The sequence below is a fragment of the Schistocerca cancellata genome, chromosome 1, assembly GCF_023864275.1.
Source record: "Schistocerca cancellata isolate TAMUIC-IGC-003103 chromosome 1, iqSchCanc2.1, whole genome shotgun sequence".
Lineage (NCBI taxonomy): Eukaryota > Metazoa > Arthropoda > Insecta > Orthoptera > Acrididae > Schistocerca > Schistocerca cancellata.
The window spans coordinates 346420723-346439985 of NC_064626.1; the positions used below are offsets into that span (position 1 = coordinate 346420723).

General features: G+C 36.9%; 1 protein-coding gene across 2 annotated transcripts in view; it reads left to right on the forward strand.

Annotated features, from left to right (window-relative positions):
- Positions 1-19263, forward strand: part of LOC126173509 (cholinesterase) — a 185008-nt gene that overhangs the window by 107265 nt on the left and 58480 nt on the right. For both annotated transcript variants that reach the window (XM_049920962.1, XM_049920960.1), the window contains exons 3-7: positions 8931-9077; positions 13785-13938; positions 14342-14553; positions 14967-15137; positions 15216-15417. In XM_049920962.1, the coding sequence (XP_049776919.1) occupies positions 8931-9077; positions 13785-13938; positions 14342-14553; positions 14967-15137; positions 15216-15417 (886 nt within the window). The remainder of the gene's footprint in view (positions 1-8930; positions 9078-13784; positions 13939-14341; positions 14554-14966; positions 15138-15215; positions 15418-19263) is intronic.

Here is a 19263-nt window from a genome sequence, read left to right on the forward strand (position 1 = left end):
GTCTGCAAAGAGAAAGAAAGTCTTGTTGCTAGGTAGTTCACATGCTAGGGGTGTGGGCCAACTTCTGCATGATGAATTAGGGTCAGAATACCAGGTCACAAGTTTTTTTCAAACCTAGTGCTGGACTGGGGCAGGTTACAGAGGATTTAGGTTCACTATGTAGAGGCTTTACTAAGGAAGATACCGTGGTTATTGTGGGTGGGCCGGGCAACAGTATTGACAGAGATCTGGGGTACAGCATAGATTGTGACCTGGCAAAGATTGCATCAACATCGAGTCATACCAGTGTTGGGTTTGTGTCGGTTCTGGAGTGCCACGAACGACCTCAGTTGAGCTCTTCTGTCAGGAGAGTTAATTTGGAGTTGGAACGGCTACTTGGATCTGGTGCAGGGTCACACATTGGTGTGGTTCCTGTTGATTCACTCTGTAGGTGGGACTATACTAGACATGGCCTACACCTCAACAAGAAAAACTGACTGGGCTGATAGCAGCAAATTTAAAGGGGCAAGGAACTACATCTAATGGTGGAAACTCTTTTTTAGTGTAAGATCAGTGTCCAGTGGGAAACTCAGCCAGGCAAGTACTAAAGATGTTAAAAAAGTTCAAGATACTCACAAAAGTAAAGTGAAAAATAATGTTAGTATATTTCATCAAAATATTGGGGGATTGAAGAATAAAATTGATGAGCTTCTGCTTTGTTTAGAAGATATAGAAACTGAGAATGTAATAGATGTACTATGCCTGTTTGAGCATCACATTGTCACTGATATGCAAAATGTTAGCATCAATGGGTACAAATTAGCTGCACATGTAAGTAGAGATAATATGATGAGAGGAGGAGTTGCCATATATGTCAAAAGCTTCCACAGTGTAAAAAATTTAGAAACTAAAAAATTTTGTGTAGAGCAACATATGGAAGCATGTGCCACTGAACTAAAACTAAATGATGGCACTTTCATAATTGTAACAGTGTATAGGTCCCCCTCAGGGAATTTCCAGCTATTTCTAGAAAACTTGGATGCTTTGTTGTGCTATCTGTCAGACAGGGGGAAGCAAATTATCATTTGTGGGGATTTCAATGTTGATTCCCTGAAAGAGTGTAATAGGAAGAATGACCTTGTAGTATTACTCAGTTCTTTCAATTTGAGCTCCGTCATTGATTTTCCTACTCGGATAACAAAGAACAGCAGGACATTGATAGATAACTTTTTTATAGACCAAGATAAGTTTAAGGACATAAATGCTTATCCTGTTGAGAATGGTCTTTCAGATCATGGTGCACAGCTAGTTACAGTACATGACATAGCTCCATGCAGTATATCAAATCAGAATTTCAAAGCAGTGCATTCAATTAACAATATAAATATTGCAAACTTTAGGGAAAGCCTAAAGCAGCCAGACTGGGATGAAGTGTATAAGGAACCCGATGCAAACTTGAAATATAACTTATTTCATGATACATTTTTAAGGGTATTTGAAAATTATTTTCTGAAGAAAATAGTTAAACATAATTCCAAGAAAACATATAAAAAACCTTGGCTAACTAAAGGAATAAGAATATCTTGCCGTAAAAGAGAACTGTATCTAACAGCAAGCGGGAGTACTGATCCCGAAATTGTTCAATATTATAAAAACTATTGTACGGTACTAAGAAAAGTTATTAAAAAGTCCAGAAGCATGTGTATCATGTCTGAGATCAGTAACTCTGATAATAAAATTAAAGCAATTTGGAATATTATTGAAAGGGAAACAGGGCAACCAAGAGCACAGGAAGACTTTAGTGCCATAAAACTGAATGACAAGTGTACTAACAAACAATCAGAAATTGAAAATATTTTCAATAATCATTTTTAAATGTTGTGGAGAAAATAGGATCTAGATCTTCACTAGAAGAGGCAAGGCTTCTAATAGAAGAGGCCATACCTGTGCAGTTTGAAAGAACTGTATTTCCACCAACCTCTCCCTCTGAAATCAGTAAAATAATAAAATCACTGAAAAGTAAAAGCTCTTACGGAATTGATGGCATTTCCAGTAAGGTACTTAAAGCTTGTTCCCCACAGATAAGTAGGATTCTCAGCCACGTATGTAATAGCTCTTTGGAGCAGGGTGTTTTCCCCAATAGACTGAAATATGCCATTGTAAAACCATTGCATAAAAAGGGAGATACGTCGGATGTCAACAACTATCGCCCAATCTCTCTTCTGACAGCTCTATCAAAAAATTTTAAGAAAGTAATGTATTCAAGAGTAGCCTCCCATATTTGTAAAAATAAAGTACTAACAAAATGTCAGTTTGGTTTTCAGAAAGGCTTTTCAACAGAAAATGCTATATACGCTTTCACTGATCAAATATTAAATGCTCTGAATAACCGGACATCACCCATTGGTATTTTTTGTGATCTCTTAAAGGCCTTTGGTTGTGTAAATCATGGAATTATTTTAGATAAGCTAAATCATTATGGTTTGAGGGGGGCAGTGAACAACTGGTTTAATTCATACTTAACTGGAAGAATGCAAAAAGTTGAAATAAGTGGTTCATGTAATGTTAAAACAACAGCTGATTCCTCAAACTGGGGGGCTAACAAGTACGGGGTCCCACAGGGTTCGGTCTTAGGTCCTTTACTGTTCTTGATACACATTAATGACTTACCATTCCACATTGATGAAGATGCAAAGTTAGTTCTTTTTGCTGATGATACAAGTATAGTAATAACATCCAAAAACCAAGAACTAAGTGATGTAATTGTAAATGATGTTTTTCACAAAATTATTAAGTGGTTCTCATCAAATGGACTCTTTAAATTTTGATAAAACACAGTATATACTGTTCTGTACAGTAAGTGGCACAACTCCAGTAATAAATATAAACTTTGAACAGAAGTCTGTAGCTAAGGTAGAATTTTCAAAATTTTTAGGTGTGTCCATTGATGAGAGGTTAAACTGGAAGCAACACATTGATGGTCTGCTGAAACGTCTGAGTTCAGCTACATATGCTATTAGGGTTATTGCAAATTTTGGTGATAAGAATCTCAGTAAAGTAGCTTACTATGCCTACTTTCATTCACTGCTTTCGTATGGCATCATATTCTGGGATAATTCATCATTGAGTAGAAAAGTATTCATTGCTCAAAAACATGTAATCAGAATAATTGCTGGAGCCCACCCACGGTCATCCTGCAGACATCTATTTAAGGATCTAGGGATCCTCACAGTAACCTCACAGTATATATATTCACTTATGAAATTTGTTGTTAATAATCCAACCCATTTCAAAAGTAATAGCAGTGTGCATAGCTATAACACCAGGAGAAAGGATGATCTTCACTATGCAGGGTTAAATCTGACTTTGGCACAGAAAGGGGTAAATTGTGCTGCCACAAAAGTCTGGTCACCTACCAAACAGCATCAAAAGCCTGACAGATAGTCAACCAACATTTAAAAATAAATTAAAAGAATTTCTAGATGACAACTCCATCTACTCATTGGTTGATTTTTTAGATATAAATTAAGGGGAAAAAAACCAACTTAAACATTAGTGTCATGCAATATTTTGTGTAATGTAATATCTTGTACAGACATCTTTTATTAACCTTACACGTTCCACATCATTACGAAGTGTCATATTCATGATCTATGGAACAAGTATTAATCTAATCTAATCTAATCTGTGTGAGGAACTGGATGGATTAAACAAAAGGTTTTGAATGCTAAGCATATTTTTTTATTTAACTAAGGCATTTGATTGTGTCGATCACAAAATATTGCTCCAGAAGTTGGACCATTGTGGAATATGGAGAGTAGAGCACAATTGGTTCACCTCTTACTTTAGCAATAGACAGCAAAGGGTCATTGTTCACAGTGTTGAGAATGGATATGATGTGGGGTCTGAGTGGGGTACGGTCAAATGGGGGAGGGGGGGGGGGTGCCCCAGGCATCAGTGTTGGGGCCACTCCTGTTCCTTATTTATATAAATGATATACCCTCTAGTATTACAGGTAACTCTAAAATATTTCTGTTTGCGGATGACACTAGCTTGGTACTAAAGGATGTCGTGTGCAACATTGGCTCGGTTTCAAATAGTGCAGTTCATTTGAACGGTATCTGAAGTAAGTGATCGTTCAATGCGAAAATTAGTCTACTTTGCTTATTTTCATTTGCATATGTTGTATGGTATTCTATTTTGGGGTAAATCTTCCCGTTCTAAAAGAATATTTTTGGCTCAGAAACGGGCAGCTCAGGCAATAAGTGGTGTAAGTTCACAAACCTCTTGTTGGCCCCTGTTCACTAGTCTGGGTATTTTTACATTGGCCTCTTAATATATATATTCTTTACTGTCATTTCTTGTTAACAGTATCAGCTTATTCCAAAGAATAAGCAGCTTTCAATCAGTTAATATTCGGCAGAAATCAAACTGCATTTGGATTGGACTTCCTTGACTCTTGTGCAGAAAGGTGCTCAGTATACTGCTGCATCCATTTTCAATAAGCTATCACAAGAATTCAAGAATCTTAGCAGTAATCCACGTGCTTTCAAATCGTAACTGAAGAGTTTCTTCATGGGTCACTCCTGTCAAGGAGTCCTTGAAAAATTAAGCTGATTCTTGTTGTAGTGTTGATTTCATTTACTTAAACTTATGACATGACTTTTTTTGGGTTAATAAACATTTTATTTTTATCTGTTATTACTTTTACATTGTAATTTCATGTACTGACATGTTCCATGACCTTAGTGACTTGCTCCTCAGTTTGGTCCTATGGAACTTGACGTGTAAATAAATAAATAAAAATAAAAGAGCACACTATCTGCCAAAGATATGAATGCAAAAGGAGCATAACAGCAGTTGTGATAGTATTACACTGAAAATATTTAGAATTTGTTGTTATGATGCTTTGAACATCGTTTTTGTATGATGGAGTAGTAAGCAGAGTAGTTACAATTTTATTTCACAGACAAAACATTAGTTTGTGGCACTGTAACTTCATTTTCATCCAAAGTGTAGTTACAATAGTATTGTTCTGAACTGTCAAACTTTAGCTTTAGGATAGTTAAAGACATTAGAGAGGCAGTTATGTGACATTGTGCTTGAAAAAGGAAGTTATATAAGACAGGGATGTTCAAGTGTAGTTACAATAGTATTGTTCTGAACTGTCAAACTTTAGCTTTAGGATAGTTAAAGACATTAGAGAGGCAGTTATGTGACATTGTGCTTGAAAAAGGAAGTTATATAAGACAGGGATGTTCAATCTATACTGCAAAGAAGCAATTATGGACATAAAGGAAAGGTTCAGGACTGGGATTAAAATTCAGGGTGAAATGATATTGATGTCCTCAGTGAAAATGAGGATGAACTGCAGGACCTGTTGAATGCAACTGATAGTCCCATAAGCACACACTATGAATTCAAAGTAAACCAAAGCAAGACAAATTAATGAGGTGTAGCAGATATTTTGATGTCAGTTTAGGAATGGTCAGTTTCCAGAACAATTAAAGTGAAAATCACTGACATCGAAATTGAGAATCATGAAGTAGATGAAATGAAGGAATGCTGTTACGTATAACAAAGCAGAGAATATAAAACAATCAGAGAAGCACAGAAAAAGCAGGCATTCGTCATTAAAAAAGTCTACTGGATCAAACATAAGACATAATTTGAGGGAGAAGTTTCTGAGGATATATACATCTGGAGCACAGCATTATTCAGAAGTAAATCTTAAACTGTTCGAAAACCAAAAAAGAACAGAATAGAAACATTTGGGATTGGTGATACAGAAGTGTGCTTAAAATGAATTGAACTGATAAGATAAGAAATATGAGTTTCTCTGCAGAATCAGTGCAGAAAGGAATGCATGGAAAACACTGACTAAAAGAAGGGACAGTACAATAGAACATGTATTAATACAACAGCAAATAACTTGCGTGGTACCAGATTGAGTTTTAGGGGTAAAAATTGTAGATAAAGATAGAGATCAAAATAGAGCCAACAAATAATTGAGGACTTTGAATAGAAGTGTTATGCTGAGATGAAGGAGTTGGCCCAGAAGAGGAAGTCATGGTGGACAACATAAAAACAGTCAGAAGAAAAGAATGAATTGTTGTAAATAAATCATATTTGGATAAATATATCTATGTGGTAAATGTATTCACCATACTCCAACCTATCCTCCTAGACACTCTTCTGCATACTGGAGCACCAGTCATCTTGTAATTTTAGCCAGTTTCTTGTTTGCCTTCACAGTAAACATTGTATTGCACTTATGGTTAAAGTACTGAAACATTTCTTTCTACCATGCCACACACACATGCACAGTCAGCACTATAGCAGCCATGTAAATCTAATGAAGGAGCAAGTTACATTCTGCGCCAGTTCTATGGTGCTCCATACTGTAACAATAGCTGCCATCAAGCCACTGTTAATTGTTGATGGAGGATATTGAGGATGAATAAATTTCTCCAATATATTCTGTAATGCTCCATATAGTTTGTATCAGTCAAAGAATAGTGATCAACCCACTTTCAAATTCACGCAAACCAGAATTTGGAGAATATTTCTCCTATGAACTGAAATATCCCATCATAGAATATGTGCATGCAAACATGTGTGTGTGTGTGTGTGTGTGTGTGTGTGTGTGTGTGAGAGAGAGAGAGAGAGAGAGAGAGAGAGAGAGAGAGAGGAGGGGGGGGGGGGGGGGGGAGAATGCAATGATCTGCAAACATGTTTGTGAGCAATTCAATTAGCTATAAACACTATCCAAACAGTCTTTCACAATGACCTCTATAACCTGAAAACAGTATGAAAGTTCACTTAATGCAGGACTAAAATATGCAGAGATACTAGTGCTTGTTGACATCCAGGATTCATTATTTCATACAGATTTGAACCAAATCCAAACAACAGGTCACTGAGTTTCAATACTCTCTTAAAAAAGACAGTAATTTGAAACTGATGATCTGCCTTGTGTACTGTTACTTTAATAAAGGCATTCTGGCGAGTCTCGTAAACTAGCCGCTAGCTTCTGATACTGTAGGATAAGTGTTAGGTTACTCGTCCATTAATTTCTGGAGTCACATTCCTGTCCATGGTGGACAGTACTACTTTCTGTACAGCAGGTGTTACACATATGATGTGCTTGTTCACAGCTGCAGTAGTGTCCTCTGTCCACCGGACCCCCATTCTCATGTTACCTTCAATATCATTACATTGTCACTGTGTTGTTAAAAGCACCCATGTCTGTCATCATTGAATGTAAAGTAACAATAAAGACTGAACTTCACATTATAAAGCCCTTTCATTAAGCCCTTGCATATGCATGTTGTCTTGCTACTGTATTTAGTAAATCACATATACAGTGTACTTAGTGTGGAGAAAGGGATGTAAGTCGTTGCAGATTTGCTATATATCCGTCAAAGAAATCATCCCTTGCTTTTGTTTCAGACTAAATACATAATTTGAACTGTAGATTTGCTGCAAGATTCTGGCTTCAATTCAGTTGTTCACTCAACTGGCAAGGGGAAAAAAATATTTTTATGTGATATCTCTTCAGATATGTCACTGGCTAAAGTGTTTCATACATTGAAAAGGGTGTAGTAAAGGTCTAAGTTAATATATCTGTAAATTTTGTTGTCCCATCTATACTATTCACAGTTTGAGTACAGCAAGAAAAGATATTGCATAATATTGTGCCACCTGTGCTTAATGTCTATACTTACAGAACAATATACACTAATGTAGACACAGTAATTCTCAGAGAAAAAAGAAGTAATCAAATGTAACACTCAAACGCAAATGGTGAGAAAACCAATGCAGTTTGTAAATTATATACAAGGTTTTCTGAATGTCATCCAACTGATTAGAATGGTTTTTAAAGCAGTCTGTATTGTAGTTATTAACAGTATTCTGATTATGCTTCTCCAAATATAAAAGACAGCCAGTTATTGTTCACCAGTGAATTGAATGTTAACAAGGTTGACTACTTGATGTTGGGAGAGAAAAAAAAAGAGAGAGAGCACAACATCTTATGGGACAAGGCCAACAGCATAAAAACTGCACTGAATATATTCTATTTTGACATATTCATCAGATCTGCTTTACATGTTTCTTGATTTTAGAATGCCAAAATCTAAAAATATAATCAGTGTACTTGTGCAATTTACAACTTACAACTTGATACCTATTTGGTTAACAGAACTTTTATATTTTAAGTTTCAATTCTAAATGCAGCACATGACCTATGGAAGCCCATTATTTATTGTAGTATGCAGAAAGAAGCCACTTTTATCCTAGCTAGAACTGATTCTCAAAATAAATAAAAAATAAAGAGTAATTTGTTTCATCTGTTTCATGTTGTGCTCTATTCTGCAATCTTACTTTTCCTTCCCCCAAAACATGCACAGACACACATGTGGTGAAAGTGTGCTCTTCTGGTATTATTACAGTCTATGTTTAGTATTATCTCTTACCATTCCATGAGAATGAAACAGAACAAATGTTATCTGTGGCACTGTTTGAAAGTTTTTTATGTTTCTATTCACAGTGGCTGGTGGATATTTTCTGAAGATATCAGCAGATTACTTGTCAATAACTGTTTCTTGTGTTTAGCACTATTTTCACTCTGTGGCACATAAACTAAAAATGTTGAATTGTTCAAGCATCAATGATGATTTATTCAGGACCATTGTATTTGATTATTGGAGCTTGTTAAAGTATTTTTATGGGTGATTAAGAGTTGTTGATTTACCAACTTTTACAGGACCAAAATTTTCTCTGTAATAAATATAAGATTTTTTTATCTTAGATTAGTATACTATCTCAGTTATATATTCTGAATATTAAGTTTCTTTGTAGTGGCATCTACAGAGATTATGGTGTAACAAACTTCTCTCAGCACAGGATACTTCATGAAGTTACTAACTTGATGTTATAATTTTTGGCAGCCACCAAGAGCACATCGAGGCTGGCAACTTATACAAGCTGTGGACTTTGGCCCTGCTTGCCCACAGCCAATACAGTACATAGGAGCAACAAAAGGAATTCGCGACATGGATGAAGACTGCCTGTACTTAAATATATATTCACCAACAGTAAGTTAACCACTTGTCTCCAGAGCATACAAGATAAACTTATGAATTTTGTTTTTGTATTCACCTGCAAGACATAGAAAGTTTAGGTACTAGGATAAGTTAACAATCTCTGCAGGGACTTAAATTTCCTCAAACATATTTTCAGGTGAAATACAATTTTTTGTCATCATCACCTTCTGTTTTAGACCTTGAGATGCACCCACATTGTACTCCCTGAAAAAAATTAACTTTTCGCTCTCAGGCGAGTTGCAGCTACAGTGTTTTGCCTGAGACCCTCCTACTGATACAAATCATGGAGTTTCTTTGAGTGAATTGGGCATTTATGTAGATTCTTGAGTAATACAGAGTGCTGCCAGTGTTTACTTGGATGCAAGGCAAAGAAAGAAACGCACCTTCTCAAACTGAGTGCCTTAGCTCCATGCATTGTGTTTAACTTTGAGAGTCATTGTCAGTAGGGATGGGAAGTTAATTGCAACCGATAAATTAATTGCAATTGTTTGGTAATCAATTGTTGGCATACTGATGTTTCTTTCGCCACAATTTTACATAATCTATTATCCTTATGCTTAATTATTTCAGTTTTTTCACTTTGGTTTTAGAGTCTGTTGAGTGTTGACATGTTGCCTATGACATGATTAAGGAAAGAAGTCCAACTGCCTCCTAGTACTCATTGTACAACACGGGCAAGTCCAACTGCCTCCTAGTACTCATTGTACAACACGGGCATAAGTCAGAACATATCATGTCAACTATGTTCTGTTTATGACTGCTGCCAACATCAGTGCTGTAATAACAGTAGTGGCTCTTAAGTAGTTTGGTGAAGTGTTGTGTTGAGTGCATCAGCTCAGAAATAAAAAGCAGGTGTTTGAACATGTATTTATCTATAATGTCACCAAACCTTGTTACTTTTATCGTAATTTATACCATAGCTGCTGATCAGTATGAGGTATGTGAACCTGTGAGTTGTCAGCAGTGGACAGAAATGGGTAAACATTTCCCCCTTTCACATTCCCTCATCGCACAGTGACAATGTCATCCTTTCTCTGTTCCTCGCCCACCTATGAATCACTTGAAAATTAACCGTGTGTCTCTGAAAGACAATCATCTAAGTATTCTGGTAGTCTACTTCCCATTTTGTTATAAAGTTCAAAAAATGAACAGCAAAAATAAGTATATAGTTGACTATGTTTTACTGAAACTAAAGTAAAAACATTCACTATTTCACAGACACTAGTTTTGGCAGCATGCAAAAAGCCATAGAACAAGCAATAGGATTCATACAAATAGTTTTGACGGTAAAATGAATAGTTACATACATAAAACAAAGTGTCATTATATCAGATAAATTTCAGAGACTTCAAATGTTTGCTGGAAAATTGGAGTGTAAAATTCTTAAGCTCTTTGAGCAGTGCTCCACAACACAGAACTCAATTTTTTAATACTTCAACATTTCATTTCTTTGTCAGATGTAGTGAGCACTGATATGCTGACAATCTGGAGATCCAAATATGCTCAATGGTTATGAAATTTCAGTTATAAAAGAAACCATTACACTTCTGCAGCCCTTATACTGAGTTATTGAAGAAATCAATGATCAAAATTATGTAACAGATAGCAAAGTAATACCCTTTATTTATTTGTTGTGAAGAAAGTTAATAGACACAGATATTTTGACACCAGAATGTAAAAGTCTCAGAGAGAATCTCCAAGATCAATACCAAAGACGCATTCAGAATACTGAGAAGACCAAAGTGTTGTCATTGTGCGTGATTCTAGATCCTTGCATAAGGCGGGTCCATTATCAAGATACCTTGGTGATAACTATGACCATTAGCACATTATATGTCATGTTCAGAAGAAGCAGACGCAGACGGTAGCCCGTGTCAAAGAATCACAAGTACAGTTACCAACTACTGCAGAATATGAGGTGTGTAACACTCATGAGACATTTGTTTCAATACAGCAGTAGCACAGTAACAACAAACAGCCAGGATTTAGTCTCTAATTCAACTTACACCAAAACGTAATCCACTGAAAAAATGATTGCCTTTTGCAATTCTGGAAAGACAATGAGGCGATGTATGCTTTTCTGCATAGTTTGTCTTGCAAATATCTGGGAATAGTAGCTTCCTCCATACCTTCTGAAAAAACTGTTTCCTAAGCAGGGGACTTAGTAACAGATTGCCATTAGAGACTCAGTGGAAAAAAATTACAAATTAATGTTCATCTCTTCACTTCCTGAAAAAACTGGTGCTTGTAAGCATGTTCACTATATCATCTGTGATGAAAATTAATTAGCTTTACTAATAAATGTCAAATGGATGTATATTTCTGCTAAAAATGAAAAAAATGATAATTACCTAATAGGCAAAACTGAGCAGCTACTGTTAGTTATGGCTTGAAAAGCATAAACATGATGGTATCACTTTTTCTTAGAATATGCCTTTTTACCACAAAAGAATTATTTTAGGGGAATGCTTAATAGACCTAAAAATAAAGACATAAAATAATGATCTATCAATAACCGGTTATTAGGATACAGTTAATCAACATGATTAATCGATTCATTTAAGTCATCAAAAAGGCCAATTAATCATTTCTTACTCATCATTATCGATCCTGAGTTGTCAGTTGTCCTTCTCTCTGATAGTTTTACAAATTCACCCCTGGGAATTCCACAGTAATAAATGCATAATTTTTCAGTCTTCCTGTTTTGTCTTGCATAAGCTATTTTGGATACCATCTGACAGTCTTATATATGTATATATTTTGCAATTTAATACAACGTTACAGTTGTTTCTCACATTCTAGCTCCCAAAATCTCCAATCTTTGCAATCTTCTGCCTGCAAATTTCTCTCTGACATAGCTCATCTGATTCTCTTTTTCCATGTTATTTTCAGGCATCCTCTTCTTCTCATATCAGCTGGAATCCATTCCATCATCTTCTTAGGGCATCTGTCCGCACCCGAGTAGTATACATTCCCATACCATTTCAACCGTTTTGCTTTAACTGTATCCACTGCAGTTGCATTTCTCAACCCTTTGTTCCTTTGAGGCATACCAGAGTTGTGATTCAAACTTTCGCAAGACACCTACATTCGATCTTTTTCCTAGAGACAAATAAAGCAACCACATAATGTATGTACATACAATACATTTTTTAAATTATGGAACAGCTATAAGAAACAAATTTTAAAAATTTGTTATGTGAGACTCTTGAATAGGAGCAATTATTTTTTATGTTCTAGAAATTTTATTTTTGGAAGATTAGAAGACATTACAAGTCTCACAACACACCTGACATGTATTTGCAACACACCAGTGTCTCTTTCAGAGACTGTGATCATGTATGTGTGAGTTGTGTTTGTGTGAGTGTGTGCGTGTGTGTGTATGATGTCTAATTCTGACAAAAGTGTGGATGGCCAAAAGCTAATTGTGTGACAGTCTTTTTGTTGTGCCTTTGCGACTCAGCATCTTTGCTATGTGGTGAGCAGCAACTATTCTTTTCATTGTATTGTACACATCCGCAGCTTTGCACATAACAGAGCTTTCTGCCCATCTGCTAACCCTCAGCAGGAAATACATTCAAAAGAACATTGTTCATGAATGTTAAGCACAGTTCCAATTAACTTCTCTGACATTTGATAAGGATGTATGAAAAATGAATAAATGTCAGCCAGTTATAAAATGTGAAAGTGCACTTAATGCTTAAAGCAAATGTTCTTTCATTATGAAGAGAAGTCATGGGTATCTCTTTTTTGTTATTTTCATTACATATCACTTGCAAAGTATCTCTCCACAGGCAAAACTGTCACTAGGGAGTATTAATGGACAAACTGAAGGATATGCTTCAGGGGCGATTCTAGAAGTTGGTCATGGGAGGAGGAATGGAATATCACTTAACTAAAGGAGAGTTTGGGTCCTCTATGGACAAATTGGTAAAATTTAGTGTTGCTTAAAGTAGTTTTTGGTAACTGTTTTGGAGTTCAGGGTAAAAAATGTGTTTTAATAAATAATAAGACACCTATTTTAAGTTAAATGATATTTATTGGTTTTCCACTCTTATTCTTTTGTTAAAATGTGTTTGAAATACATTGTAACTTATATTGCTAAATAATTATTAAAAAAATATTGACTCTGTTGGAGTAATATATTCACTGATTTCTGAAGTCATTTTATCCAGTGTAATATGATACTCCATGAGGAGGGGGGGGGGGGGGGGGGGGAGCTGTAGAAGGAAGTTCTGTTCCATCAGAATAACACATCATCACACATATCATTTGATTTTTGCAGTAAAACTGTGTGACAGTTGCATCAAAACACTTCTGTATCTGCCATATCCATCAGAAGGCTGGCTAGATGATGTTTATGTCAAATAATACAGCTGAAGCTTTGATGGACACTTGTTTTGTGTTGTTGGATAACTTTGATTTTATTGATGGTATTGAAAAGTGAAATGTTATCCACAGAAATGTATTAATCTAAGGATGAATTTGTTGAAACCTTATAAGTAAAAAAAATATATCTTATATAAATCTTGAGTTTCTTTATCAGCCTGAGAAGTTTTTTAAGGTTTCTTGTAATTCTTATGGCTGTTTTCCTCACTTGAATGCCATGTAGTTCACTCATTGTTACTTGTAAATATTACTGTACATTCCACTGAGTTCCAGCACAACCAGTAATAAGATTTTCTGTTCTGGTTCCAGACAGCATCAGGGAGAGCCCAGCCTTTTCCTGTTATGGTTTATATACATGGTGGAGATTTTACCAGTGGTGCCTCAAACTTATTTCCTGCTCATATGATGGCAGGTTTTTATGAAGTGGTTGTAGTGACTATAAATTACAGACTGGGAGCTTTAGGTGAGACAATCTTAAATATTTAATTCAGACTGTAAGTTAATAATTTTATTAACCACCCGATGTGTTTTAGTGTTACATTTAGTACATAATTGGGTTTTACTGGTTATGTAATTGCCCTTTTTCTCTTATTGTGTCTATATTCCTTCTTTTTAATGCTATCCCTTTGTGAGAAAAACAGCATTTTGCATTAGACATAGAAGTTGTATATAGTTGGTGGATCAGTAATGAGAGAAGCAGTACAGACAAACTGAACTGGCAGAAGATCTATTATTCATCTGACAAAGAATCATATCTGCTCCACAGAACTTTCATAAGAAGCCTACATTAACATTTGTTTTTACTTACAAGTCAATTCTTGCAACAAAGCAACTTGAAACATAACATTTATGTTTTCTGTTTAAAGGTTTCTTGAGCACAGGAGATGAAAACTCACCTGGGAACTATGGTATCCTAGACCAAGCAATGGCCCTAAATTGGATAAATGACAATATCAGGTTCTTCAATGGAGATTCTAAATCAATCACTCTGTTTGGACCTGGAGCAGGGGCAGCATCAGCAGGATTGCTTATGGTGGCACCCCGCACAAGAAACCTAGTCAGCAAAGTGATCGCACAGGTAACCAATCTTAGTTAGTACCTTAAGTCAGCTTTATGTAGGCAAGTGTCCATTCAAAGAATTACTTGTGAGGTAATGTTTTTCACGTAACATTGTCTGCCAGTTTACTGACCTTATTGGTATTATTTATGTTGGCCTGCACTATACAAGAAGTTAATATTCCATTACAGTGGACCAAAAGTAAAACATTCATCTTTTAAAATCAGTAACCCATATCATACTTCGTATTGTGGCAAGAAAGAACTTACAAAATTATTTAAAATCATTGCACTCCTAGCATATTACCCATGAATTTTTAAATGTGTCTTCTGTTGGTATCAACACTGTAATATGTATTAAGATTGAAAATGAGGTCTTTTTTTTTTTTTTTTTTTTTTTTTTTTTTTTTTTTTTTTTTTTTTTTTTTTGTATAGAGTGGCTCTGCATTGGCTGACTGGGCATTCACCATAGACAAATACAGAGCACAAAACACAAGCCGAGTATATGCTCAGCACATAGGATGCAGCATTGAAACATCATGGAAACTGGTCAATTGTTTGAAACAGGGGCGTTCCTATATTGATCTTGGAAACAGCAAGTTCCAGGTATAATGCAGCTTGTTATTCAGAAAAAAAGTGAATTTTCTTTCAGTGGTCTAAAAATAATTCTCTATTTTTTTTTAGCCTCAGGTTGGTACCTTCCCTTGGGCTCCGGTATTGGATACTAATTTTACTATGCCTGGTGACAGCTGGTATGAGGGTTGGAAAGAAAGAGATTGGAGATTTCTCTCAGAAACACCTGAGTCTTTAATCAAAAGAGGTGAATTCAATAAAGGTTTAAGCTACATGACTGGTGTTACAACCCAAGAAGCAGCATACATGATATGTAAGTGAACCAATACGACATTTAGTAGTAAGCCCAAAATACTATAACCAAAAACAGACCAACAGTACACAACAGAGAAGAATAGCAAATAAATGCACTTTACTGAAATTTGGAAAAATGAAACAACATTCTTCAAAACACAAATAACAAAGTACCTCAAACATGAACTTTTAAAATTGGTTTTCTTCTTCATCAGGAGCAAAGGACAATGGTCATGAGGAGGGAACTGCTAAGTGTTGAGAAAGTCTATATACATTCTGTTCCGATGCAGAAGCAACACTACACTGAGAATTGCATTGAGGCTTTTGTTTAATATTCATAATCGGTACACCTGACACTGAGGTTGTGATAACTAAACAAATTTTTGTGTCACAATAGGAACTCATTAGTATTGCTGTGGGTAAGGCTTATATGTCACATAAAATAATGAACACAAAATTTAAGTATATAGGATTACCTTTGTATTTCTAGATACATAAATGCCCATTTGTAAACAATATAGGATAACTCGACAGTGAGAGTAACTCCAAAGATAAACTTTGAAGCAATGGTAATACACACTACAGTCGATTACTGGATTAATTATTTACACAGGCTCCCTCCCCCACTCCCACCCCTCTCCCCACCCCACACCAGCCCCAGCCCTTAATAGTGCAGAGCACCTGGAGTGTAAAAGAATTTAAAGTTTATATTTACTGGCTGGCTCTTTTGCAGACTGTTTGCGGCAGTGATCAGTGATTGCCATCATAGGTGTGGCTGCTGGCGAGTGGAGTGGGGGGGGGGGGGGGGGGTAACCATAGGTCCACAGGTCAGGTGTGCATGAATGTCTCTGCACTTGGTGATACTTGTAGCATTGATGTGGTGTCTGCTAAGAATGAATGTACGACCCACACTGCCTTGACTCGAAATAGAGACCTTTATGATTTTGCAAGATCTCCGAGATGTAGTCTCCCCATTGCAACACCAGAAAGACCTGGTGTACAATGGTTGGAGTGGTCATGTTTGCTCATGGGTGTGACAGATTGTGAACATTGTTAAAAGCAGCTTGGCAGAGCTTTAACAAAATGTAGGGCCTTGGTTTCTGCAGGGAGACATCACACCATTGTGTTAACTTGGTGCCTGACAATGAGATCTGGGTGAGTCACAGTCCTGTGGAAAAGTTGGCCAATAAATGCTGTAGTCATATATTTGCAGTCTCAGTGGTGGTGAGTTCTTTGTAGTCCATGGTTTTTGCCGAACCACAGGTGCAGGAAAAGTAATTGGAATTGTTTCTTACTGCCCCTTATATGTGTTGCACATCCATTGTGATCTGGGTGATGCACTCATGTCTGAACTGCCGTGGAGCACACTTATCACTGTTGTTGTAGAGGGCAGATGCTGTTGGTTTGTGCTTAGGGTGAGCTTTAATGTGGGGGCAGAAATATTTAACAGCTTCATTAAATTGCAAGCAGTTCTCTGTAATACATGCTCCACCACTACTATGCTAGTTACTACTTTTTGGGAAAAAATCCTACAGTTACCAATTTTTGTTGACCTGTTGGTGCAGGACTGCACCAATTGCTGCTGACTAGCGCCTGTGACTTGTCAGTTGTGTAGATGGCACTGAGTGAGCAAGGAGCACTGCAATAGTTCGGCGCACCTGAAGTTCATGGTTTTGTGCATTACAGTGCTTGCTGTCTGAAATGCCTGTGATACCATCAAACATTAATTAAGTTGCCTCCAGGGTGCTTGTAATTTTGGAGTTGTTGCACTGTGGTGTGTCAGAATCACATCTGTTTAGTTACATCCTTTCCGTTGCTAGTGTGACCAAACTTATCCTGCCAGCACCTCAGCTGTGGCGCATAAACTCTGGAGCTCTTTGGATATGCTCAGCAGGTGTAGGTCATGATAGCAAAACACTCTGCTGTTTTCTCTTTGGGCATGTTCAGCGTCTGCCAGATGGAGTCAGCTGATGATATCATGGCAACTGATTTTGGCTCTGCAGTGTGGTGTGTATACTATCGACCACTTGTTTATTGGTTTATCTTTGTGCACTAGCACTGATACTTGCACTTGTGCTTGTGATGGTAGTTGCTATTGCCAAATATGTAACAACACATCACCCAAAACTGTAAATGTGTTTATCATACCTTATAGGGGCTGCCAAGATTCTGAAGGGGTTTTGTTTTGTCATTTTGTTTTTCTAGATAAATCATGTGTTTCAGTTTGGCCGGGAAATTTGATGCAGCGAGCAATTAATTCAGCTTTTAAAGCAAGGCAAAGATTATGAAGTGGTGGTTGCATAACAACGTCCAGCACCAATGCTATCATCTGCTGGTCTCAATTGCTGATGACTAGCATAAATTGCTCGCAATCTCTGGTAACTTGTTGGTGCAAAATATATTTTCCCTGACTGTGAATCAAATTTGTGGTTGGTTGGGAATAAATGGCAGGGCTCGTAACTGCAAACAAAGCATGGAAGAACTGCTTGAACCAGTGGATGGACATTTGCTCCTGAGTATGGGTGCAGTGCAGAATAAATCATCAGAACAGTCAAAATTCTCAAATCTGGCATCATTTTACCTTCTCGCATAGTGGAAAGATCAAATGCGCTGTAGTGTGTAGTTTTTATTTTCATTTCATTTGTTGAATCAACACGGGGCTTTGTACTGTTTGAAAATACCAGTTCTTTGCATTGTACTGTGTTCACTTTTTACATTGCAAGAAGAATGGTTCAAATGGCTCTGAGCACTATGGGACTCAATTTCTGTGGTCATAAGTCCCCTAGAACTTAGAACTACTTAAACCTAACTAACCTAAGGACAGCACACAACACCCAGCCATCACGAGGCAGAGAAAATCCCTGACCCCGCCGGGAATCGAACCCGGGAACCCGGGCGTGGGAAGCGAGAACGCTACCGCACGACCACGAGATGCGGGCATTGCAAGAAGAGAGAGCTCCAAATTTTTTATGGCAAATTTATTGAATCTCGTTCTTGATGGCACACCACTGATTGTGAGTGTCTTCCATTTTTGTGGCACTGTATTTAGCTGTCTCCAAAATAAATTATCCACACTTTATAATTGTTTCTGTAGTGTCAGGGTCACCAGTTGTATGGTAAGGCTTATACAACACACAAAATAATGTACTCATATTTAAGGGCACAGAATTTACTTCTAACTACAAAAATACCAGGTTGTAAATGGCATAGGATAACTTGACACTTAGAGTAACTTCAGAGATACGATTTGTACCAGTCGTACCACACACTACAGTCAGTTGTTGGATCAGTTATTTCCACATCACTTCATAGGGGAAAAAGAACTGTATCTCCTTGGTAAAATGCCCCTTACCCTTTTATCTTGGCAGTAAACCACTAACTATGAATAAATATATCCTGACAGTTATTAGGAGCCCATTTTGTGTACAAACTAAGATTATTAAGGGTGTGCTTTTGGGAGTACAACTGAGTTGTAGATTCAGTTTTTATGCACATTTTAGAGATGATCCTCTTCTTTCATGTCACTATTTCCATTGCTCTTCTTATGAACTAAAGTTGGGATGGTTGCAGAGAAATGGAAATTTCTGGTGGCTGCTATCATCCATGTGGCTGATGGCTTCTCAGAAGTTTGAAACATCCCATCCCCCTTCCCCCCTCATCTCTCCCCCCCAGCCCGCTTGCTCTTATGCTTACATGGCTTCTTTTATTCCCTCCCACCCTCTCTCTCTCTCTCTCTCTCTCTCTCTCTCTCTCTCTCTGTCTGTCTTTTCAATCATTTCCTCATCCTGTTCAGTACATCCCATCAAGATTTGGTATATGTCCAGCATTAAAGCAACAAAAGGTTTCAAAATGTCCCGTGATGCAG